This window comes from Ruditapes philippinarum, unplaced genomic scaffold (genome assembly GCF_026571515.1).
Source record: "Ruditapes philippinarum isolate M1 unplaced genomic scaffold, ASM2657151v2 ctg617_1_1_1_1, whole genome shotgun sequence".
Taxonomy (NCBI): domain Eukaryota; kingdom Metazoa; phylum Mollusca; class Bivalvia; order Venerida; family Veneridae; genus Ruditapes; species Ruditapes philippinarum.
Window position 1 is genome coordinate 620,495 of NW_026859650.1, and position 26,922 is coordinate 647,416.

Here is a 26,922-nt window from a genome sequence, read left to right on the forward strand (position 1 = left end):
GCATGTTTTTTGGGTTTTTTTTAAATCAGTTTGCAAAAGCTATAACAAAAGGTGCATTTAACATGTCAACAAATGTTTTGCTTACTTTACTCTCAACCGGCTAGCTACAACAGATTCTGTAAGTGCAGACAAAGATCAGCCGGAACATTCAACCATCCAGTCAATTGGCCGTATCTTCATTATTCAGTCTTTGGTTTTTACGGTGCACCAACACAGTATGGGTAATACAGCACAGAAAGGAAAGATGATTTTGGCTAACCTCAGGGTATTACAAACTTCAAAGCAACACAAGTGGTCAAAACCACCTCACCAGCTGGAGCTAAAAGATGCACAGACTCCAGTTATTTGAACCATTTACTCGCCTTTCATGAACAATTCCAGACAACCCCTGAGTCAGTCACAAGGGGGGGGGGTATCAGTCTGAACATTTGAAATTTTCCCTAAAAATGGTGAATGTTTTTGTCCAAATTTAAAGATGGACAATTTCATTATTTATGAAACATGGCAAGGGTTAAAGTAACATGATAGTGGCAACACTGAATGGACCTTAAGGAGCTATCGTTAAGGTCAGATTCCACATCCATGCAGTCTGACCAAACTCTATACTGATTTAGCATTTTGATAAGAAAATTCAACATAAACAATAGACAGTGTCAAACAATAAGTGGAATCACTCCAAAATTTCAATTTTAGAATAATAAGGATTAAATTAGTAGAGTTACGTTTTTAATGAGCTAAGCTATCTTCATTTTCAAATGTTTGATAATCTTCATATCAATATGATATCATGAATGTTACTATTATTAGACATGTTTTTTTTTTTGCCATTAAACATTACTATTTACTTACTTGTTCTGGAATAAATTTTAACAAAATCAAACCAAACTTCTCATGTATGTCAATGAATGTTTCATCTGCCATACATATTCAAATTTTACTAAAAGGATGTTAAATGGAGGCATAATAAAAACCAATGTTTAATGTTAAATACATAAAGTGGTTGATGCACAAATAAAAAACAATGTTTATTCAATAAGGAAGGCATTTTGACCAATACGATTATAGCAACAATCTCAGCTTCCTCTTTTCTTGTATTAAGATATGAGCCACGTCATGACAAAACCAACATAGTGCATTTGCGACCAGCAGAGATCCAGACCAGCCTGCGCATCCGCACAGTCTGATCAGGATCCATGCTGTTCGCTATCAGTTTCTCTACTTGTAAAAGGGTTGGTAAGCGAACAGCATGGATCCTGATCAGACTGCACGGATGCGCAGGCTGGTCTGGATCCATGCTGGTCGCAAACGCACTATGTTGATTTTGTCATGACGCAGCTCATATGCTTTCAGTAACCCCCCTGATGTTGGGAATTTAAAATCTTTGACCAATAAGCTTAAATGAAACTTGATTGGTACAATAATTTCTCATTTCAATACATGTATTTAATTGCTTTAAATATTTTAGAATAGAACTTAATACTTAAGATGTTACTTATACACATGTTAAGTGTTGCGTGGCATCAAGAATTATATAAAGTTAAGATTCCAACCAAAATTCAGGCTGTGAAGAAGTAACTGTTTTCAAATGACATAAACTTAGCCATAGCGTTTGGCATGGACACTAAGACTGGCTTATTAACAAATGCAAAACACTGTGCTTTTAATGAATAAAATAAGACAAACAAACAAATAGACAGAATACCAGCAAATTGATATAACTTGTCCACATAAATGATCTTGATGTACAACTAGAAATGCAAAATTCTATAAAAAAACAACTATGTATTCATTAATTACACAATAAAGATGAAGCAACAAAATGAATTGCCTTACTATAGAACCGGAGGCTGATTATCACTGCATGTTGTATCATGATAACCGATTTTCATATTTGATTTTCAAGGGCAGATAACTGTTCCTGTTTTTTTTTCTTTCAATCGGACTTAGACACAACTTAGCACCTGCACATAACTCATAAATTTATTAGCAAGTGACTGTTTTATCAACTGCATGTTGCTGTTTTTTTCAAAGGCAGGCTACTTTTATCAAGTGCAGATAACTCATTTGTTAAGGGCAGATAACTCATTTTAACTTACCACACTGCCATCTATATCCAGCTTATCGTCTTGTAAATCCAGTGTGCCACTGTCTGAAATTATAGAGAAAACAGCTGTAAGAAAAAGTGACAATTCTTTATATATTAATCTATTAATGGAAACAATACAGTTTGTCTATGGACAAATGCAAAAATCTACATATTCAGAGGCATTAGATAATTATATAACATGGCTGTCTATAATAGCAGTTATTCCATGGGTGGTCTTTAGTTAAAAGTGGTCCTTCAGGACAGGTGTAAATGTGTTTATAATAGGGAAAAAATCTTATTACTGTTAAACCTTGAGGGGAGTTCCATATCCCATTTATCTAGCTTCGCTAATTAAATTTTAATTAATTATAGATATGAATCAATGCTGTTAATTTTGTTCATCACTATAAACTTGTCTGCAAATGTCTATTAAGCACTTGCTAATATAAATTAATTAGAGTATATCAAAACTTGGAAGTGTTCTGGTGCATCACTGAACAACTATTATAAGTCTATGGAGACAATTCTATACAAAATGAATTTGGAAGTTTTCGAAAAGCATAAAATTAAAATTTGTGATATTTTGATGAAAGCTCCTTGAGGCCACATTGGCACTTCTACAAATGTAAGAGGACCATGAAAGAGAGACATTAATCAATGTTTTTGTTTTATTCATTGACCTTGAACTTGGCCCATATTAGTGACTTTCAAAACAAACAACAAGCGCACTTTGTTGGCCATTTCTGCTAACAGCACTGTTGGACCTTGAACTTAGACCCAATGTGAAACAAGCAACATTCTTATGGAACCTTCTGTGTAAAAAATGTTTTCGGCTTAAATAAAGCTGCCACTGGGTTCAAAACGCCGCGCAGCGAGGGCAGCAGGTCATTGTTTCCTTGAGCAAGAAACTTTACACTCATTATTGACAATTGCTGAGATGTCTCATAACAAGTGCCACTGTCAAAAAATAGGCCTGTAACAATTTTAACACTACAGTGTCCTGATTTTTTTCACATTGCGTGGACATGGCCTGTGAACATTTTTGTCCTCTGACCCCTAGGTGTAACCTTAGTTTAAGTGTGTAACATAATGGTGAAAATTTCTATCGAATTAGTCACTAAAATCCCTCCATCCTTGTATCATGATCAGTGCATTACCAGACATTTATAGGTTTTCCTTTCTATAATTAGCCACTGACATCACAATTTGAGCTGCACACCATTAAGTTACAGAAATCAAATTTTGTGCAACCTAAGTAAAATTCCATATTATTTTCAGCTTGTTCTCAGTGAAGTCATAAAAAAATCATCTCATTCTGTCAATGGGTTGCAAGCATAGTGTCATAACATAACATAAGTGTTAAAGGAACTCCACTGGTGTCCTAAAGCCTAAAACACATAAAAATTTGAATTTCTTACATAGATTAGCTGGGGCAATAAAAATAGAAAGACATGCAAAAAAATTATTAAGAAATAGACAAATATATAATTTTTAAAATTGAAAATTGCATTTTTGTACTATTCATTGCCCGATTTCTGTGAAAAGGGTTGCATTGCTTTCAGTTTTGGGTCATTTTCTCTCAATTGGAATAATTATTCTGGAGAAGCAGATAAAGCAACTTTGCACACAAGTTAATGGTCTATAGCTGCATCAAATGGAACATTTATCTCGAAATTATTTCCACTTCTGTCATGTCAAAAAACCTCAGTGAAGTCCCTTTAAAATGCAATATTTTCAAAATTGTCACCCAAACCCAATTTTTCTGCACAATGTCTACATATTGGTCTATTTTGCAACAATGAAACACTAAGAGTTTCATATTGATTGTGAAACAGTAACTATTTTTTTTTTATCTCTCTGTTAATCTAAAAATAAACATGAAACATACACAGTAATAAGTGACATGGTATAGGGCATTAATATATAATTAAAGCCAACAGTCCACTGATCCCTGCCTAATCGGATTAACACCATCTCAACTGACTATCTCCCACAATCAACTTATCAAATATTCATATCAATAATGACTGTCATCTATCTTTTTCCCCATCATTAAACATATTACAGCCACAGTGATCTCCCCTTATTTTTATTTCTGATAGAAGAAAACAAAATATATAGGATTGTCTCCCTTATCAGGCTAAGTTATTTATATAACACAAATGACATACCCATGAAAACATCTGCAAAATCAAGGTCCATGAATGTTAATATCCAAGACCCGTGGTCTCACATTCAATTAAGTAAATTAAAAGACAACAGATATGATCTGTCAGAACAATTCAGAATTTTATGTATTGCTTTTAAAAGGCACTATCAGTTTCACGCTAGTATTACATTAGATCACCTGAGACTAAACATGACCTAGTTTTTGGCCGTTATCAAATGGGGACATGCACATTATCTTGAGCTGACAATTTCTATGTTATCAGACAACTTTCTATTACGTTGAAAAACCAGTCTATGGCAGACAGCATAGCATTTTCTCAAACAGAGATATACAGTATTTAAAAACTCAGTCCCGGGACATTTCATCAAATTAGTTAGAAGCATTTAAAAGGGCATGAGAAATGAGGTCAAGGTTGAAGCGCACATTATTTACAAGTGATGGAAATGTTTATCAATTTTTAGACTGGCCTTGTTTATCAGTCTATATAGACCAAAAACCTACCTAATATCTATATCTAGCTAACATAAACATGTAAGATAAGGAAATTTATGTTAAAAGGTAGGCGTTAGTAATTGTAGATGATTCCATAATTGCTATTTTTAAACTATTAGTGGCTTATTCAATTGTTAAACTTTGCTATTGTTAATTTATACTATTGTTGGTTTTTTAGGCTATTGGTTTCAGCTATTATAGAACTGTTCTTTCTTGCTATTGCTGGTTTAATTTTAGACGGTTTCTAATTTTTACAATATCATCAGCATAAAATAAATATGTAGTTATTTTATATAATACTATAGATACTACATGCTATTGTTGGTTTTATATATGCAACTGTTAGTTTCTGCTCTTGTTGGTTTCTGCTCTTATTGGTTTATGCTCTTGTTGGTTTCTGCTCTTGTTGGTTTCTGCTCCTATTGATTTCTGCTCTTATTGGTTTATGAAATTGTTGGTTTCTGCTCTAGTTAGTTAAAGCAATTGTTGGTTTATGCTATTATTGGTTTATGCTATTGTTGGTGTATGCTATTATTAATTAATGCTATTGTTGGTTTCTGCTCTAATTGGTTTATGCACCTGTTGGTTTCTTGTTTCTGCTCTTGTTGGTTTATGCAATTGTCAGTTTATGCAATTGTTGGTTTCTGCTCTTATTGGTTTCTGCTCCTGTTGGTTTCTGCTCTTATTGGTTTATGCAATTGTTGGTTTCTGCTCTTATTGGTTTATGCTACTGTTAGTTTTTACTATTCTCACAGTTTATACTACTATTGGTTTGTATCATTGTTGGTCTATACTATTGTTAGTTTAAGCTATTGTTATTTCAAAATATTGTTATAGTTTAAGCTTTTGTTCTAGCCAATCAAACAGAATGTGTGACAAATTTAGAATCAAACCAGCAAGATGAATCGCTGCATACCATCACTTCCTTTTTCTCACTATGATATAAGAGCTTATTGTTTATATCAAAGAAATTCACTGGAGGATTTTATTTTCTATTCTTATTGATTATTACTGGCCAGATAATTTAACTTAGACATTTACAACTTTTAATCTAAAAATCTTTTGAAGTTTCTATTAAGTATCTAAGGGAAGCTGTCTTTTATTTCACTATTATGTTATCTATCCATATAAATCTTGCCTTTGTCTGGTTTCTGCACAACAGTCTGGCAACAAGTTTCATTTTAATCAAAGTCATTGTACAGAGTTTTAATGTAAACAATGAAATGTGGTTTGTTTTGTAAAAACAAATAGATGTTGTTGTATTGTTTTTTTGTTTTTTTTGTTTTGTTTTTTTAAAGTTAAGCATTCACTTAAACTTTACACTTAGAAATCTAGATAATGGACAAAAAACAATTTGGTATTCTTCTTTGAAATTGAAACTTAAGATTTAACTCAAAGATCATTTACGGTGTTCTTATATTAAATTTTGTTTACATATTTAACAGCAAACAATACCAAGTTAAGTCATGTCATCCATTAAAGTCACTGTGACCAACATCTGTGAGGTCGAATGGCAACTTTCCAGCTTCACCTCAGGTGACCCTCTGTCCATTATTTCAGATGAGGATGTAATTCAGCTTGATCTGAGGTGACCCGTGCATCATTTCAGGTGCAGGACATAATTCAGCTTGACCTCAGGTGACCCTCTGTGCATTATTTCAGGTGCAGGACATAATTCAGCTTGACCTCAGGTGACCCTCTGTGCATTGTTTCAGATGCAGGACATAATTCAGCTTGACCTCAGCTGACCCTCTGTGCATTATTTCCGGTGCAGGACATAATTCAGCTTGACCTTAGCTGACCCTCTGTGCATTATTTCAGGTGCAGGACATAATTCAGCTTGACCTCAGGTGACCCTCTGTGCAGGACATAATTCAGCTTGACCTCAGGTGACCCTCTGTGCATTATTTCAGGTGCGGGACATAATTCAGCTTGACTTTAGCTGACCCTCTGTGCAATATTTCAGGTGCAGGACATAATTCAGCTTGACCTCAGGTGACCCTCTGTGCATTATTTCAGGTGCAGGACATAATTCAGCTTGACCTTAGCTGACCCTCTGTGCATTGTTTTCAGATGCAGGACATAATTCAGCTTGACCTCAGGTGACCCTCTGTGCAGGACATAATTCAGCTTGACCTCAGGTGACCCTCTGTGCATTATTTCAGGTGCAGGACATAATTTAGCTTGACCTCAGGTGACCCTCTGTGCATTAATTCAGGTGCAGGACATAATTCAGCTTCACCTCAGGTGACCCTCTGTGCATTGTTTCAGATGCAGGACATAATTCAGCTTGACCTCAGGTGACCCTCTGTGCATTATTTCAGGTGCAGGACATAATTCAGCTTGACCTTAGCTGACCCTCTGTGCATTATTTCTGATGCAGGACATAATTCAGCTTGACCTCAGGTGACCCTCTGTGCATTATTTCAGGTGCAGGACATAATTCAGCTTGACCTTAGCTGACCCTCTGTGCATTATTTCAGATGCAGGACATAATTCAGCTTGACCTCAGGTGACCCTCTGTGCATTGTTTTAGATGCAGGACATAATTCAGCTTGACCTCAGGTGACCCTCTGTGCATTATTTCAGGTGCAGGACATAATTTAGCTTGACCTCAGGTGACCCTCTGTGCATTATTTCAGATGCAGGACATAATTCAGCTTGACCTCAGGTGACCTGTTAAGTTTATCTATCTTCAATACTCAGTCAACTTTATGTCAGGATATTCTTTCTTACAGAATAGTGAATCACCCAGGGTAGTAAGATTCAACTCACAAAAGAAAAAGGACAAGAGCTGTCGGTAGGACAGCATCGCTCGACTATTCTTAGTGCTTGATAGTAAAAACAAGATTGCATTTGAGAAAAATGCTATGCCACCGCATTAATACCTAAGCTCTAGGCCTTTTGGGAATTTACAAGAAGGTATTTTAAGTTTTTGAAGCCTTGTACCTTGTACCTACAGACAATAAGATTTTTTTATTTTTTACTATATGTATATATTGAAAATCAATGACCCCCGGGGCGGGGGCAATTTTGACCCCAGGGCTATAATTTGAACAATCTTGCTAGAGGTTCACTACACAATGTTTCATGCAAAATATCTAACCTCTAGCATTTGTCAATTGCTAGAAGAAATTTTTTTAAAGTTTTTACTATATACATATAACGAAAACCAATGACCCCCAGGGCAGGGCCGATTTTGACCCCAGGGCTATAATTTGAACAATCTGGGTAGAGGTCTACAACACAATGCCTTATGCTCTAGGCCTTTTGGGTCTTTACAAGTAGGTATTTAAAGTTTTTACTATATGTACATATAGTGAAAATCAATGACCCCCGGGGCGGGGCCGATTTTGACCTTAGGGCTATAATTTGAACAATCTTGGTAGAAGTCTACCAGGCAATGCCTTATGCAAAATATCTAAGCTCTAGGCTATTTGGGTCTTTACAATAAGGTTTTTTAAGTTTTTACTATATGTACATATAGTGAAAATCAATGACCCCGGGGCAGGGCCGATTTTGACCCCAGGGCTATAATTTGAACAATCTTGGTAGAGGTCTACCAGACAATGCCTTATGCAAAATATCTAAGCTCTAGGCCTTTTGGGTCTTTACAAGAAGATTTTTTAAATTTATTCTTATAATTCCTTTTGGTTGACATGGCAACCAGATTTCTGCATGGAATGAAATTCTTTGAACAACTTTGGAAGCCCTTCACCCAAGGATCAATCCTGCCAAGTTTGGTTGAAATTGGACTATTGGTTTTTCACAAGAAGATTTTTTACGTTCACTATATAATCTATATAACAATGACCCGGGGCGGGGCCTATTTTGACCCAAGGGCTATAATTTGAACAATGTTGGTAGAGGTCTACCAGACAATGCCTTATGCAAAATATCTAAGCTCTAGGCTATTTGGGTCTTTACAATAAGGTATTTCAAGTTTTTACTATATGTACATATAGTGAAAATCAATGACCCCGGGGCGGGGCCGATTTTGACCCCAGGGCTATAATTTGAACAATCTTGGTAGAGGTCTACCAGACAATGCCTTATGCAAAATATCTAAGCTCTAGGCCTTTGGGTCTTTACAAGAAGATTTTTAAATTTGTTCTTTATAATTCCTTTTGGTTGCCATGGCAACCAGATTTCTGCATGGAATGAAATTCTTTGAACAACTTTGGAAGCCCTTCACCCAAGGATCAATCCTGCCAAGTTTGGTTGAAATTGGACTACTGGTTTTTCACAAGAAGATTTTTTTAAAGTTCACTATATAATCTATATAACACACACACACACACACACACACACACACACAAACAAACACACACACACACAGGTGAATCGCTATATGCCACCGCATCGCAGATGCTGCGGTGGCATAAAAAATGCTTGATACAATTACCTCCTCCTGTTTACAGGTTGGGGTATGATGGTGAACAAGTGTGCAAAGTTTCAAAGCCATATGTCAATGGACTTTGAAAATATTTGAACTATTACAAAAACTTTAACATAAGTGGTTACGCCGACACAGACGCCGACACCGACGCCGACACCGACGCCGACGCTCGGGTGACTACAATAGCTCTACTTATTCTTATCGAATAGTCGAGCTAAAAATGAGTAAGTAACTTATAATTACCTTTGAGACTTAACACAATAACAAGAAAACAATGAAAAGTAGAAACACATTTTATAATTATACATCGTAATAAAGAAGAAAACTTGTTATATATATATTAACCCCTATACACCCATTTAAAACTATCCCCCCATACACCCCATTAAAACCTATACCCTCTTATATCCATTTAAAATGACCCCCATACACCCATTTAAAATTACCCTCCCCCCACCCCCCCACCAACACACTCATTTATAGCTAACCTCCGTACACCCATTTAAAACTACCCCATCCCTGATACATACATTTAAAACTTAACCCCCCAAACAAACCGGGCCAATTTAATTTATTTATTATATTTCTTATTTTTAATTTATTCCCATTTAAAACTAACCCCCAATGCAGCTTTCTACACTTATCTTGAAAAGTTTTACACTAACTTATACCAACTGCTTTCATATAAAATTTATTACTTACAAAACATTTTATCCAAATCTCTATATCATACCAAACATAGATAATTCTGTATGAACAATTAATTCAATCAGAGACCTGAGATACTCATACTAAGACCTTGAAAACATGATTTATTTCTTGTCATGCATACATAGTGTGAGAATATATTTTACACACATGTAAAAAACATAACATATAATATGTTATTGCTTCTTGTTCAGAAAATTATATGTTTGAGAGAGAAAGGAGGGGGGGAGGTAATATCTTAGACAGTCAATCTTTATGTCTATGTCCAAAGTTTCAGGTTTTACATCTGCAAAACATATTAAAGGATCATATATCTTTCTTTTTCCATCTGTAATATGTACCCATAAGTTAACCATAGCACATCCTGTTTGGTGTATATTACACCTACTTTTTTATATGTAAATTCTTCAGTAATAAAGTATATAATAAAGCTGCAATTTGAATGCAACATAATACGGGAAAGGGAACACATACACACATTTTACTAAACTTACTAGACTTATTTTCTAAAGATTTAGGATAGTTTTCTTCCATTACAGTTTTTGACCCCGGGGGCTTTACAAACACTTGTATAAAAAGTACCTCTTAAGGTTTCCACTTGTAACCAATTTGTCACGTTACAAAGGAAGACACCACTGTGCAGATACCTAAACTCATTTATACATAGTCTCCTGGTTATTGTACCAGTACTAAACTTTTCATCCGCAATCGACTAACAACTTTTCATCCGCAAACACCAGACAACTTTTCATCCACAAACACCAGACAACTTTTCATCCACAAACACCAGACAACTTTTCATCCACAAACACCTGACAACTTTTCATCCACAAACACCTGACAACTTTTCATCCACAAACACCAGACAACTTTTCATCCGCAAACACCAGACAACTTTTCATCGTCCACATTGTCCACATTGTGGATGAAAAGTTGTCAGGTGTTTGTGGATGAAAAGTTTTTAACACCTGACAACTTTTTATTCAAAATCAACTGACAACTTTTCATCCACAAATCAAATGACAACTTTTCATCCACAAATCAAATGACAACTTTCATACACAAATCAAATGACAACTTTCATACTCAAATCAAATGACAACTTTTCATCCACAAATCAAATGACAACTTTCTTTGGTTTGGCTGTAAAGCAGGTTACTCACAGTCACTCAAAGGGTTTAAACCTTCAACCTGCTGAACCCTTGCCACCAGTATAGAACTGGCAAGCGTGCACTGCCATGAAGTCTCACTGCATGCAAACCATGCAGACTCTTTATTGTTGGTAGCTCAATTTTTGGAATTTTTTTGACATTGAAATTCCCTAAACTTTAATAGGATTGTTCCAAATTCAGTGCAGGGCAAGTCCATTATAGAAATTAGCAGGTACGTCTTTTACCAGCGAGTTTACCATATAAATTATATAGACACATTCATTAACAAGAGCTGTCCTTAGTAATGCTGGCCAGGTGGTTAACACGTCGGACATGTAATCTAAGGGTCGCTATCCCCGTGGGTGGGGGAGCCGTTGTTTACAAACATTGCTCAGTACTGGTTGGTCCAGGAACGGATTCAAGTGTGCCAGTATAAGCACATAGCACAATCGAACTGAAAAAATTCTGTACAAACCTAGAGCTGTCCTAAAGACCGGGCACTAGACTATTCTCAGTGCCTGAAAATAAGAATGGAGGAGTTATGGGACCTGTTCCCATCATGTTAGATAATCACAAGAACAAGTTTGTGAAGGTTGCACAGCATTTCCTTCACAGTAGTTTTAGCGATACCTACTTACAAACAAAAACATAACCAAAGTCACTGTGTCCCCACTAAAAATAGAAAAGTCTATTATCATTTAATTAAAGCAAAAGCTTTATTGCCATTGAAATAGATTTTGCTTTCATTAAAGAACTTAAACAATCTCCTTTAATAAGAAATTTAACACATTTTCGATTACTCCCTATATATTTACATTTGTGTATATCAGTGTTGCAATTACATTTTTACCCTGTAAATTTACTGCGGAAAACTGCAAAAACAAATTATCTCGGCTTTTAAATTAGGCTCACAACTGATTACCTTTCACGCCCCTTTCAATTTAGCTAAAATGAAAAACAAATGAATAGATTACCATTAACATTCGGCCTCCAGCAGAGCGACAAAATTACGAAATAGCTCTTTTAATGAATGGTGTATTAGTAGGAGATTGGGATTATATTATTCAAACAAATGTTATTATGCAAAGATATAGATTCTCAACAAAAGCTGTGTAAATTACAGATGATATTCATTCTGTTTATATAGTGTTACAAAGTAAAACATAATATGTTAAAATTGCCCCAGCGGCTGCGATGCAAATAAAACTGGTAATATAACAGAATTTCCATTCTTGCAAGTCTGACCTTAAATTTAAAGGTGAATTGAGGTCAAGGTCATATTCAAATATGTCCAAATGAAGTTCTTGTATAGAATAGTTATGAAGTGAACAGATATTATCCGAAACTCCCGTAAATATGGGTTTTATCCCACTTTATCCTCGGGTAAAAACAACTGTTGTTATAGCTCCACATTGCACTGAATTCATTCACAATAGAGTGATCAAAATGTTGCGCTTGTTATCCGTATATTCAGAAAAAGTTTGTTTGTACCCCAGGATTAGATGGGGAAAAACCCAAATTTGTCGATTCAAGAGTATATCTTATTACATTCCAGCCACAGTAATAGTTATTCACAGACATATAAATAGCTTTAATAGACGGTGTAAAAGGAATAATTATCAATATTCAAAGTTCTGCTCCATATCTTCAACACAAGTTCCTTCAAAAACTTAGACTTAGGCCTTTTACGAATCAAAAGCCACAATTTTTATGAATGTTAGAGCTACTAGAATCTTCAAAGATTTAAATACGTACTATTTGACAATTTGTGTTTAGTTTATAATATTATAGTTTGTGCAATTTACTTTTGGGCCGAGCATAGAACCAAGATTTTCACCTTAATGGAAAGAACTTATTATATCTATATGTACAAATAAGCAAACTATTCCACCGTCTGTACAAATGTTAAGTTTACAACCAAGAAATTATAATCTTCTACCAAGGAAAAAACTCTTATATTTTAAATGTTACCTTGCAAGAACAGAAAATAGCTTGTGCATTGGCGCAGTTTGACCGGACTCTACTACTATATTGTTTGACTCACTAATTTTTTTATTTTGGTTTTGTTTTTTGTTTGGTTTTAAAGTGCACTAACACAGTTAAGATCATATGGCACCGAAACAGGGCTAACCTGACAGGGGTTACAAACATAAAGCAAACTTAAAATTTTTACCTGGAAATTATCAAAGTTCAGATAATGGGTAAGTCCCAAAAAATGGAAGCTGGTCAACTCCATTAAATTAATTCTGCAGGTTTTGGGTTATGCAGTGGTGGTGGTTTGGTAGTTTTCACTCCGGATCACAGCAGTAAGTCATAATTAATTTACCAAGCTCAGTTAAGCCACCTTACATTCCTAGGCAGGCTGTCAAGCAGTTTACCAGTACAAGTTGCCTTCACCTTCTTTAAAGGAACTGAACCAGTGCAGAGGTTCAAACGGCAAATTGCCCATACAAAGGATTTCATTATCAATCACAACAAAAGTGACCTGCACCGTCCAGGAATCATACCCAGGTCTCACAGTCCAACATTCTACCTATTTAGCTAACCAGACGGCACAGTTTAGAGTTATTCATACATTCTTTGCCTACATACCTATAGATTCAGGTTATATTAGTAATATATAATAGCTAGTCATAAATCAGCATAAATTAGTACTTTGTTTATTTCTCCGAAAGGTTCATACAGTGCAAGTAATATGTTTTAGTTTCATCTGTAATTTATGTTTCCTTACCTTAACAAGCCATATTTTACACCTGTTTTCAAAATTTGACTGCTCAAATGACACTGAGGAAGCAGATTGTATATTTAATCATTCAACGAGATAATAATTCATCAAATTATGCTCATAAATCAGTGCTTTAAATGTTTTAAAGGATAAATTTTTGTCATGTTTGATATGTTTTGTTTTAACAGATTGTGTTTATCACTTTTTATGCAAGGCCACCAAGCAGAATGATTATTGATGGGCTGTCAATCAATTTGAACAATTGTTTATAATACCAGGTTTTATAGACGATCATATTGTTTCATAATAATTATCTGCATCTCACCTTTCAATTATCTTAAAGTGATGAGCAAATATATTTTATAAATGAAACATTTCTACAATAGGTGTTACCTTTCTGGGAACTCAGAGTATGAAGTCTTACCGGCCCTAACTAAAAGTGTTAACTCCTATTAAATTATATAAGCAGTTAACTTGTTGTGACACTATGGTTACGATTTCACAACATTTTCACACATTACAATAATTTCAAACCTTGATAAAAATGAAGGCCTGCTGCTTTAAAAGTAAAATGGAATGATTCCAATTAATTCCAAAGACAACTAAACACAATAAAAATAAGACAATGCATTATGCTTCAAGCAAAGAAAATTAAAGTAATATTACCTTTCCTGCAAAATTGTTTTCACTTTATTGTGGGACAAAAGCTTTTACAGCCTTCAAACCATAGGCCTTGAATTTAATAATCTGCATGACTGTTATAAAGGACTAATGACAGTATGTTACTGTGGCTGCTCATACTCTCTTGACTAGAATTTCTTGCTTAAGGGTAACTGTCTAAAGCGGTAACCAGTCTCTGCTATAATATCAATACCAGCCTTATGGATTCTATATTTTTGGGGATTTTTTGGCGTATTACATAAATGATTAATTCTAATTCAAAAGAAAATATAACAAAACTCAAATTCAAGAGGATGGATGCTAATATTAAACCTGCACATTTTTTAGTGCATTTCAAGTAACATCCCTCTGTATATGCTGTATAAGCAAGTGTTAAAATCTATTTTTAGCATGAATGACCTTGACCCAGTGACCCTTTACTCAACCTAAAGTTAGAGAACTACAAAGTTATAATCTTTACCTTCTAAATATGAAATATATCAGTAAAAAAATAAAGGCCATACAAGTTGTAAAAATCTATATTTAGCACCAGTGACCTTGACCCAAGTGGCCCCTAATTTCATTGAAAATAACTCGAACAATATAGCACTATTTTCTAACTGAAGTGTAACAATAAATTTACAACTTTATTCCTCATCTTCCTTACCATGCAACTTGTTCATACAGGCAGAGGAATGACATCATTTAAAGCAATTATGACTCATCTTACACATAGGGAGTTAAAAATGAGTATTTTCACCACCTGTGCAAACTCTAGACAATTGAATCAGATATGCAAAAAAAAATACAATAGATCAGAGTATATAACGGAATCCTGTCCTTTCAATTCTTAGTTTCTATGTCAGTTTGATATAGGTCTGCCATTCCATGCAGTCAGCAAAACTAGATAATCCCAAGGAGTCTGGCAAAACCCCAACTTTCATAATGAGTAAAAGTACATATAGGAGCAGTTTATTGTAAATTGTCTACAATTATCATTCTTGTGGAGTAAATCTACCCTATAAATACAGCAGACATGTAAATGTCAGTTCTGACACTAAATCTTCGGGTCATGAATTACCGAGAAACTTATCATACCAATGTCTACCTTTAATGCATGAACTATGCACTTGGAATAAAGTTACATCTCCCCCACTACCCCCCCCCCCCCACTCCCACTCGCACTTCTCATGTCTATGGATCCCAGGGAAAGAGTCATATGAATTACTGAGAGACTTATCATACTTATGTCTACCTTCAATATATGAACTATGCTCTTAGAATAAACATTACCCCCCCCCCCCATAGCCACACATCTTAATATGTCTCTGGATCCCAGGGAAAGTACATTTAAATCATGTTTAATTCTTAAAGCAACTCACTATAAATATGTTGTGAATCTCTGGAATTTAAAGGTCTTAAATCAAGTCTAAAAGTGAACATTGAAAGAACGTTTCATTTGAAAAAGAGACACACATTTATTTTAATATTCTAAGAAGAAAATCTAGATCTTCTTAACAAAAAGTGATGAGGATATCGAAACATTGGAACTTCGTGACACCGTTTTAGAAGCCAAGTTCAAATTACTTTCAATGAGTCTTATAACGGTCAATGGCTTTAAAAGGTTGCACATTCAATGTTTCTATATTTCTTGCCAAGTGTACACTAAGAGCTGCATGTCATTTTATCTATTTACTTTTTTTTTAAATTTATTCTTTTATATTGGATTTAAGTCACACCAAACCCTGTTATTAGGTCAAAAAGTGACATTTAAGTGAGTGATAACCCCATATGACCTTGACAATGTTAAAGATCACTTCAGACTCTTCAACATCTTGAAATTTCAAGGACTTTTCCAGGATCTTTTCATAATTTTTAAGACCCATTTACACATCTAGAAAATTTAAGTCTTTTCGTACTTTTTTAAAAACCTATTTACACATCTTGAAAATTTAAGGACTTTTCCAGGACCTTTTTGACTTTTTTAAAGACTTTTTACACAAAAACATTTGATGTTCATATATCAAAATTCCCCTTCAAATATGTACAAGTCCATGTTTAGAAAGACAATTTAATTACATCATTCAACTTAAAGAGGGGCATCCGTGGCCGAGTGGTTAAAGTCGTTGACTTCAAACCACTTGCCCCTCACCGCTGTGGGTTCAAATCCAGACAGGGATTTTGGATTCTTTCATGTGAGGAAGTTATCCAGCTATCTTACGGAACATCGGTGGGTCTACTCAGGTGCCTATTCGTGCCTGAAATAATGCACGGAAGGCACCCGAGGTCTTCCTCCATCATTAAAGCTGGAAGGTCGCCAGCAAATCAACTTAAAAGCACGTGGTTCATAATGTCAGACTTTCAGAACATCTTTCTTAGAGAAAGACTAACTGATGTGTAATTTCCATTCCATCCCCCCCCCCACCCCAGTGTGATCCAGCTTAACCTCCCTTAAAATTCATAAGGGCCAGATAAGATAAGATATTGTTTATTATTATGACAATTGTACATATATTACAATAACAAAACATTCAAGGAGGAAAAAAAGATACCCGAGTTGCCCATTGGGCATTAAAAATTTATGTCACCAGTATAATCAAATGATGTCATTTATTTAACACAAATTGAAATATATAGTCCCAAACTATTTGCTGTATTGAGACAAATAGTTCAAATTCACAGACTTTTCCCATTTTCAGGAACCCTGTGATTGTATTGCTTCAGACAGCAGTAATTTTGACATTCTTTGAAAATCTAGAAACTAGCATGGTAACTTCCTTACATAAAAATAAGAATTTCAATGTCCTAATGCAGACGAGATTCATGTAATCTTCAGAAATAATAGACAACAATGATTCTAACTCTAAGGGCAGTGACAATCACCACTCAGCCATGTAGGGGGTGGGGGAGGGGGGCACAAGTATCATAATAAATAGAATTGGAACCTTTTTTTTTTTTTTTCTTTTTTTTAAAGATGAACACTACCACATAATTAAAATGTTTGGCCTGATGGGGAATCTATACTTATGGCCTCATAACCTCATTGACATTTCAATAGGATCAGATATTCTTGGCATAAGGACAGTTCAAAATTGAGGACGACATGTTGAATAATAATGTCCATTACGGAATTATTAAACAGTTTCAGGAATAAGCCGTCATAATATTAAGACTTTCAGTCAATTTGTTAATGAAGCTAGTTGAAACGTGTAATAAAAATTTCACTAAACGAAATGATTTTGACTGATTCTTTATTTATTAAAGTTTTTACAAAATTTCAATATTTTTTTACATTATTTGGTTTCTTTTTAAACATCATGTGAAATTATAATTAGTTTGCACCTAAAAGCATTTCTTAATCAAACCACAAAATTAATACAGATACAAATGATTTTGGCAATTTCAGAATATATCTTATTTACATTTAAGTAAATCACATGTTTCAAAGATATTTAGTTTAAACAACGTTTATAAACAATAACTATTTGTAAAACACATTTAAATAATTCAGTAATACTCACTTTTCCTCCCAATAGATCCTTAAAATTCGTAATATTGTTCGTTAATTTCACTCGTAATTTTGTTATTCCGATTATTATAAGAACAATTTAAACTGAATGCGTTCAAGATGTTAAGTAGTAGAAATTCCCAGAAAAACCAAGCTCTTTTAAAACTAGGTCAAATTTAATAACTTGCATATAATATCAGCTCACGAGTGGCAATTTATTCCAATACCATTTCTTGTACAAGACCTGTTTCCATATACAGCATATTCAAAGTGCCCGAGTGAGAGAATTTTGTCCGAATACTGATAAATTTATCACGTTAAATTGAAAATGAACAAACACAGTGCTTAAAACATACAGTCTGGGATAGCATGAATATGATAAACAAAATATACAACATACTGCATTTAATAATACCATAAACTGGATCAATTCCGCAGAACTTTAAATTTAAACTGACAATTTTCAATCTTTTTGACAAATAACTTCTTAAGATCTAGCACAAATTCTTTTTAATTTAATCAAATAATTATGATTCAACTTAATGCATGGCAAGTTTAAATCTTTAAATCCGCTACAAAATGTATCTTTTAACTGCTATAAACGTTCGGTTTGTCACGAAAATATACTCAGAAAATAATTTACTGATTTTACGGTACTATAATCTATGTCTATCATCAGTATAATATGTTACATCCCTGATAAGTACTTTGGTTTATTTACATGCCCCTTATCAAGTCTTTACATCTTATATATATATACACATATATCTTATAATATACCCCAAGATAATTGACAACAAAGAATCTCTCATACATACAGTCTAAATTTATAACAAACACATAAATACTTTCATGGTAAACGCTTACATAAAAAAAAAAATTTCTTCATCAAATTTTTGGCAAAAAATTACAAAAAAAACCTATGCTTTTATAACAAAGAATTAGGAGAAACATGCGAATGATTTGTTCTATTCTTGAGGAATTTCATATCTGCAGATATTATTTATATAGAGGAATACTTGTTCGTTTTGCATGTTAAGATCGAAATATATTACACAGAGTGAACACCAGACGTCAATGGCATAACAGCAAATAAAAATTTAAGTGATGGTGTTCACGAGTGAAATATAACTTGATCTTACATAACAAAACAAACAAAATTTTAATTTATTTTATGTTTTTTTTTAAAGGTTTTAAATCATTTTTACTAATTTTTGCAGCACAACAACATGTGCTCTCTGATTCATGACATCATCAAATCATGACAAATCCCAGTACAGTGTTCATGTTGAAAAATAAAATCTGCAAAATTTCAAAAAAATTTGGACTTTTTAACATATGAGTAGATTTTCATTTATTCAATATGATAATTAATATATTCTGTTTATCCTGATCATTCAAATATAGTCTGGCTACTGTGAAAATTTAATTTCAATAATTTAACAGAAAAGAATGTAAAAAAAATTCATAACATTTTTCAGAAGTTCAAGTTATGTATGTAACAATTAAAATGATGTGACTTGATGTATTGTTGTGTATGTGATAATAAAAACGATGATTTTTCAATTGTTACATGTGTGATAATTGAAATCAATCATGTGACTTTTTGTTTTGTCGTGTATGTGACAATTTAAATCATGTGACTTCTTTTTAAATGTCATGTGCGTGACAATTCAATTTATGTGACTTCTTTTTTCATATTTTGTGAATTATGACTTCAAGTGTTTCTTGTGTATGTGACAAATGATGCAACTTCTTTTTTTGTTAATATCACAAATGTGCCACTTTGGCATTGCTTTATTATTAATGAGGTTTCATATTCTATTGTTTTAAAATAATGTGTTGACTTTGATCTTGTATTCTTTTTTATTTGACAATCAAAATGTGACATACTTATATATATTTGTTATGAATGTAAATTAGTAATGATGCAAAATCTTGCATTACAACATAATTTTGTTATGAATGTAGAAAAATGATGCAAATTCTTGCATTACTACCACTATGCAATAAGTTGCATGACATCTTCATAAATGCAATTATTTCAATCAAATTGTTCAACAAAACTACATTTAACTTACATTAAAAACCAAAGAAAACCAAAGTCTATTTATTATACTCATAAATTAATCATCATATTTAAATACACACACAAAAAAAACACAACACTTTTAACATACAGCAAATTTGTAGAAATGTTTCAGTAATAAGCTCCCAACTGATAAGCCATAACTGAATGCTTTTCTAGACATTGCTATCAAATATCCTCTTGTATAAATGATTGGGCTGCATTTTGTATCAAAACCATGTGGATGATAAATTATCAGTAACAAGATTAGGCCAACTGCTTATCACTCCAACTGGAGCCAAAAGTATTCCAAAATAAAATCTTGTCTATCTATGAAATGCGGCACAGAGATGCCAATGGTAATATTGGGAAATGTCAAGATTTCAAAATCTGATAAACCAAAGTGAATTTCTGGGTATAAACTTACATACTTTACATGTCAAACCAGTGTTTTTTTCAACAGTCTGTTATTTTTCTTTCTTTCTTTTTTTTCCTGCTAAATACTGCAGTGATTATAAACACATTTCACATGATAATTTCCGAATAATTTCCGAATAATTTCACAAAAACCTAATGGAATATTGTAATGAAATTGTTTGATAATTAAGATTTTCACAAAAAGATTAGTTATTGCCAATAAATTGGGATGCAATTTTCATTACCAATAAATTGGGGATGCAATTTTTATTGCTGATAAATTAGAGTATCGATTTTTATAACATGGTATCATTATTATGGTCATTATATAAATTAGTTTATTCCCAAATCGAGAATTTCATTTTTTGTATAGTATACTAATGGTTTTCAGAAAAGGGCAAAATGGTGAAAAATGAGCCCTTAAATTAGGTCAATAGTGAGCATGTTTTCTAAAGCAACACTCAACTGCTTAAAAGATATTTCCTAAAATAGCTCCATTATTTACAAAGACAAAGACAGAATTTTTAACTTTAAGCATTGAGTTTTTTTTTAAATTTTGCTTGCTTAAAAACTTTGCTTGCTTAAGAGAATCTTTATGGAAAAAATATGGGGTCAGGGGCACCATTCTACTTTTTGAGTTACTTGCCCCTGAAATGAAGTTTTTTGCTTTATTAGCCCATGATATGAAGTTTTTTGCTCTTTAAGGTCTTTTTTAATCGTGCAAATATTAAGGAAATTCTCCACACTTGTTAAAATTATTGGCGACGCCGGTGAGCGGCGTCGTCTTATATGGAATGCTTTTTATTTTTGCCTATGGAAGGAGCTGTTATTATTAGCAGTTAATTTCATGTTGAGTTAATTAGATTTATTTTGATTCGTAAAAATCAAGTAAACAAATATGTTGTTATATTTGTATTTAATAACTTTATATAAAAAGCATGTGCATTGTGATATTATTTTCACGAAATTGCAGGCTCAGTTTAACAGCTTGTCCCTTAGTTTTATTGACAATACTAAAACCCGGATTTCGAATATCGTTGTGGTCTACATTGATGCTGTATCCTTTCGTTCATTCATTTATATATTTTCAGAAATTTTCTTTACAAGAAGAAAGTTCACCTGCAAATGAGTATAAGGATAGGTAATGGACTGTTGTTAACGATTATCCTATTGATTTTATCCATATTACGTTGATCTGTTGCACAGAATGGTTGTTTTTACAAAGTGTACCAGTATCCGGATGTTGAAAGCTATCCGATTTTCTGCAATAACTGCTGTCACATGGTCATCTATTTTTTTTATGAATACTTTACCATTAATTTGCATGGCTTAATAAAACTGACTTAGCCTGCAACATTTCGTCATTTTTAATGTTAAGGGTGTTCTTTTTGGGTTTCAGGTTTTCTCTATTTTTAAGGGGAAGTAACTCATGTTTACTAAATTATTTGTTCTTTTCTGTCTACTCTATCTTTAGTATTACTTACTATTTTTTTGTTTTTTATAAAATTTACCAAGTTGTAAGGTCATCAAAAGCAGAGAGGCCCTGATGAGTGAATATTGAATATATATTTTTACTGGCTTGATATACCCTAGGCCAGATTTTTTCTAGTTTGTTTCAGTTGGTACATACTATAGGTATTCTGCTAGAGGCATCTTCTAATCACTATGTGAAATTATTATTTTCTATGTGTTTGTATATGAATTGTTACTAAATAACCTTTTGGTAAAAAATGAAAGGTAGAATTATTTAAGCTATACATATAGGTGCTCATTTTTAAACACTTGATTACATTATATGCAGTTAGTTATACATTGTATAGTAAGTCTAATGGAAGGTTAAAAGAGGGACAGTATTTGTTACTGTAAGAGATATGCATTTAATGTTTAGACACTAACACAACTTAATCTGTATCACATGATATAGACTATTTATATTATATATATAGTATTTGAGATTTTTTTTTACTTTTATACATGTACTATACAATATCATGTACATTACAGTATAGTTTTCTTTCTACAAGATTATGAATTCCTGTTAATAGGATGTTATATTTATTTTTAATGGAACCTGAGAATTATTAATGTAATGTGCATACAAGTGTATCATAGTATATGGATATAATGTGTATTTCTGTATTTAAAGACTTACAGTTATGATGGATGATACTTGCATTTAAATTTATAAATGATAATACATGTATTGATCAGTCTACAGGTTAAAGTTGTTTATACCCAGTGTTAGATGGCTAATAATAGTATCTATAACAGAGTTTTATATATTTCTACTAGATTTTGAATTCCATCCATTAGTACCAATGTTAATGTTAGGATTTCATATTTATTTAAATAGAAACTGGGAATTATTAATGTTATGTGCATACATGTATATCTTAGTATATTGATATGATGACTGATGAGACTTATAATATTTCGAATTTAAAGAGTTACCGTTATGTCATTATTATTAAAGGGATGAGACTTTCATTTAAAGTTATAAATGATAATACATGTATTTGATTGAAAATGTCCTGAAACTTGGATCAAGCAATATAATTGTTAAAGTCTCAAAAAATCATATTTGAATGGTTATTCTAATTTTTTTTCTAACATGTGCATAGATTGAAAAGGACAGCTTCTGTCTTATCTATTTGTAATGGAGGGACACCGGTCTCAATTTCCAAGCTTAGGTCTCCTGAGTCAAACCCGACAACAGACTTTTCATAGAGTAGATTGTTATTTGCCCTTGAATAAATTTGTACACTAAATTTTATAGCGGGTGATTTTTGCCACATGAAAACCAACAAAGTACAAAAAAGTAACCGGGCGCCAGACACAAAGTGTGTGTTTGTTGCATTTTTCGTGTTTTCGCCCAGTGCCCTTGATGCAAAATACAAATCAGCCTTCATAAAATTTCTTATCATAGAAAAAAAGGTTAGTTTTTTATCCGTACAAAAAAATAGATATTGTACATGTATTAGCACAGTTATGTTCACTTTCAAATTGACCTGTTATAAATAATGGCACAACCAATAGTTTACTGTCTAAGCCTTTTTTAGTAAAAATAATTATACATAATAAAATAAATTGTTATTTTAATTTAGACTATGAGTATGTAAGGTTTATTTCTTATTTATTAATTAAGAATTAATTATCTGTTAATTTAAAAATCTACATATCTGTCACGGTTTTAGAACTGTTCACTATTTAGGCCAGAAAATGTGTAAAGCGGCCAGATAGTTCAATCGCTTACAGCCGCGCGGTACATTATTCTGTGGGTCACAGGTTTGTGTTCTGGTCAAGCTGAAAGTTTTTCTCATCCAGTGACTGCATATAACCATGAGTTTAATTCACTATGCTCTGTAAACATCAGAAATTTCAAGGACATAAACCAATAGAGTGGGGAAATATGTTGTGGTTTAGCAAACTATTTCATTATTAAAGAGAAAATGTCTAGCCGGGCCGGATAGGCTCAGTTGGTCTTCTGAAGTCATGGGTTCGAGTCATGGTCAGGCAGTTTAAGTCAGGGTTTAGAAGTGGTTTTTCAACTGACACATGTTTGATTCATTTAATAGATTGTATTTTATTTGAAATGGACAAAAGGCAGTATTGCATGATACTTTTAGATCTACAAAAAGCATTTGATACAGTTGATCACACTATACTGCACATGAAGAAGTTCTTTTTCTTCTTCTTCATGGAACTTCAAGCATCTGCCATATGTAATGACATTCTTACATGGTTCAAGTCTTATCTCTGATAGCAGCTGGTTGATGTGGCTGGTACTCCTACTACTGCTCTGAGTACCTATGGTGTCCCCCTGATGTTCATTTTAGGTCCTCTTTTATGTCTAATATATGTCAATGACATGTCTGCAACCTGAGCAATAAGCTTTTATTATATGCACAGGCACAAGTATCAGACCTAGGAAGAAAAAATATGACCAGATTGATAAAAAACTTGTGTTCATCTTAAAATTGTCACAAACCAAAAAATGTAAATAATGACCCCCTTTAAAAATATACTTTAAGTTAATAGTATATTTTTAAAGGGGGTCATTATTTACTTTTTTTTTTTTTTTTGGTTTTTGACACTTTTAAGATGAACACAGTTTTTTTTTTATCAATCTGGTCATACTTTTTCTTCCCAGGTCCAATACTCGTGCCTGTGATTATATGATGATGACTCAGGTATCCTTGTATCTGGTAAAATAAATCGTAAGATTAGTTAATTGACTATAAATTGTCTTTTGCATCTTGGCAAGACAGAGTCTTTTCTTTTTGGTTAAGTTTCAACTTAAACTGGGCCTAGCCTCCAGGTCACATGAAATGGTACTGCTATAAAGTACACATCTTTTGTTAAGTATTTAGGTGCAAACTGGATCAAATTCTTTTGGCGTCGCCCTTTGATGCTTTGCATCAATGCTTTTCTTGTATCCTTCTTTAATGCCTTTGTAAAAAATTGCTGGGCTACTGCAAGAAACGTCTCACATTTACAGGAAGGACCATTTATTGTTGTAACTTATTAGGTTGGTTACTATGGAAATTATTCTTTCTCATGTGAGTGGCTTATATAAGAAAGAAAAATTAGTCAATTAGTCGATAAGTCAACCTCTGTTGCGCATGTTTTCGAAACTGTAACGATTAAAGTTTGTTTGTAACTCCGGATTAGCTGGGAAAAACCCAAAATATTCTTTGTTTGTTTGTTTTTGGGTTTTACGTCACATCGACACAACTTTAAATAACATGGCACCGACTTATATGACAGAACTGATGACTTTATCCGACAACAAAATATATAACTTAAGATCTAGGTCACGAAAAGATATTGTATTATGGACAAGACCTAAAACAAATTATATTAAAGACACATTTTCTTATTATGGCATGAACATTTGGAACAATATACCTTTAAATATTCGTAATGTTAATAACCTTAAATGTTTTAAAGAAAAATACAAAGCATATCTTGATGTTCATATGAGTGAATGAATGAATGAATAAATATATGAACGAACGAACGAATGATGCAATATACGTATATGTTTAAACAAATTGTTGAGTGTCTGTCGAAAATATATGAGTTGTAATATTCTAAAAATTACATATTGTACATTCATTTTTCTACCTATGCATATCCTGTTGTTGTTGTTGTTGTTGTTTTCTATTTCAGAGGGGACTTGGAAAAAAATATAAAATTTGTTTGTATTTTTAATGTTAAAACCTTTTTTAAAAAAGAATTTTAATTATTTTTTATTATTATTATTATGGGTCTATCACAACTTCCCAGTTTTTAATGTGGGAAAAACCCTCAGGGCCCCTTCCGTGCTTTATTTCGGGCACGAAGGGGCACCTGAGTGAACCACCAACTTTCCCGTAACTAGCGGGATAGCTTCCTCACATGAAAAATCCAAAGCCCCCTGTCGGATTCTTCCCACAGCGGGGGGCAAGTTTTTGAAGTAACACCTTAACCCCCGGGCCACTGAACCCCCCCAAAAATTTTTAATTTCCAAATAATTTTTTTTTTTGCTATAATAAAGGCTGTCATTAATTCGGTAAATTCACGATTATATTCATCCTCCGATACAATATCAATACACATTTTCAAATATCCATACAAGCTAAAATTTATTTATTTCTGTAAGTAAATATATACCGGTTAAAGAGCACAGGTGGCAGTATCAGTGTTTGGACACCCCACCCCTATCTGCCCCTGGACCCCTACTACAACCCTGAAAAAATAATAATTCAACACTCTAAGGCTTACTATAAGGTACCAAATACAAAACCACCGATGAAATTATATAAAAAAAAAAAATTTTCCACTATCAAAATTATAGTTATAGAAAGGTGAAAAGCCTACTATATGTTCATTTGCCAAACAATGTGGAACACGGGAAATCGTCGTTTCGGTGACTGAGGCGCATTCCGGCAGGATTTCGCTGCATCATTCATTAATTAACATTAATAAAAAGAACTAGAATTCCACAGCTTATCTAATTCAAGTCTACAAATATCACTATCATTCCGATTTTTTCTGTTTCACGGTATTTTTTGAATTGTCGTAGCCATTTTGCAGTCTGATACCTGGGTTGAAATACGCGATCTGATTGGACGAGCCAAATTTGACGTCCAATCAGATCGCGTATAACACACAGGTATCAGAATCCAAAATGGCAGCGACAAGTCAAAAATTACCGTGAAATAGAAAAAATCGATAGAATATTGGTATTCGTTAAACTTGAATTAAGTAAGCTGTGGAATTCAAGTTCTTTTTATTGATGTAAATGAATGATGCAGCAAAATGCCTTCGGAATGCGCCTCAGTTGCCGAAACGACGATTTCCTGTGTTCCACATTGTTTGGCAAATGAACATATAGTAGGCTTTACACCTTTCTATAATTATAATTTTGATAGTGGAAAAATTTTTTTTTTTTAAATTTCATCGGTGGTTTTGTATTTGGTACCTTATAGTAAGCCTTAGAGTGTTAATTTTTTTTTCAGGGTTGTAGTAGGGGTCCAGGGGCAGATAGGGGTTG

General features: G+C 33.3%; 1 protein-coding gene across 11 annotated transcripts in view; it reads right to left on the minus strand.

Moving 5' to 3' along the window:
* The window catches only part of LOC132757366 (nuclear hormone receptor HR96-like), a 224,083-nt gene that overhangs the window by 126,897 nt on the left and 70,264 nt on the right, over positions 1–26,922 (minus strand). For 5 of the 11 annotated variants that reach the window (XM_060748624.1, XM_060748631.1, XM_060748621.1 and 2 more), the window contains one exon: positions 2,097–2,149. Coding sequence is in view for 7 of the 11 variants with exons in the window: in XM_060748621.1 (XP_060604604.1) it covers positions 2,097–2,149 (53 nt within the window). In the remaining 4 variants the exon portion in view is untranslated. Of the gene's footprint in view, positions 1–2,096; positions 2,150–4,257; positions 4,426–9,849; positions 9,872–17,912; positions 18,255–26,922 lie in introns of those variants that run through there. The other 6 variants (XM_060748630.1, XM_060748623.1, XM_060748626.1 and 3 more) reach the window with 5 other exon arrangements.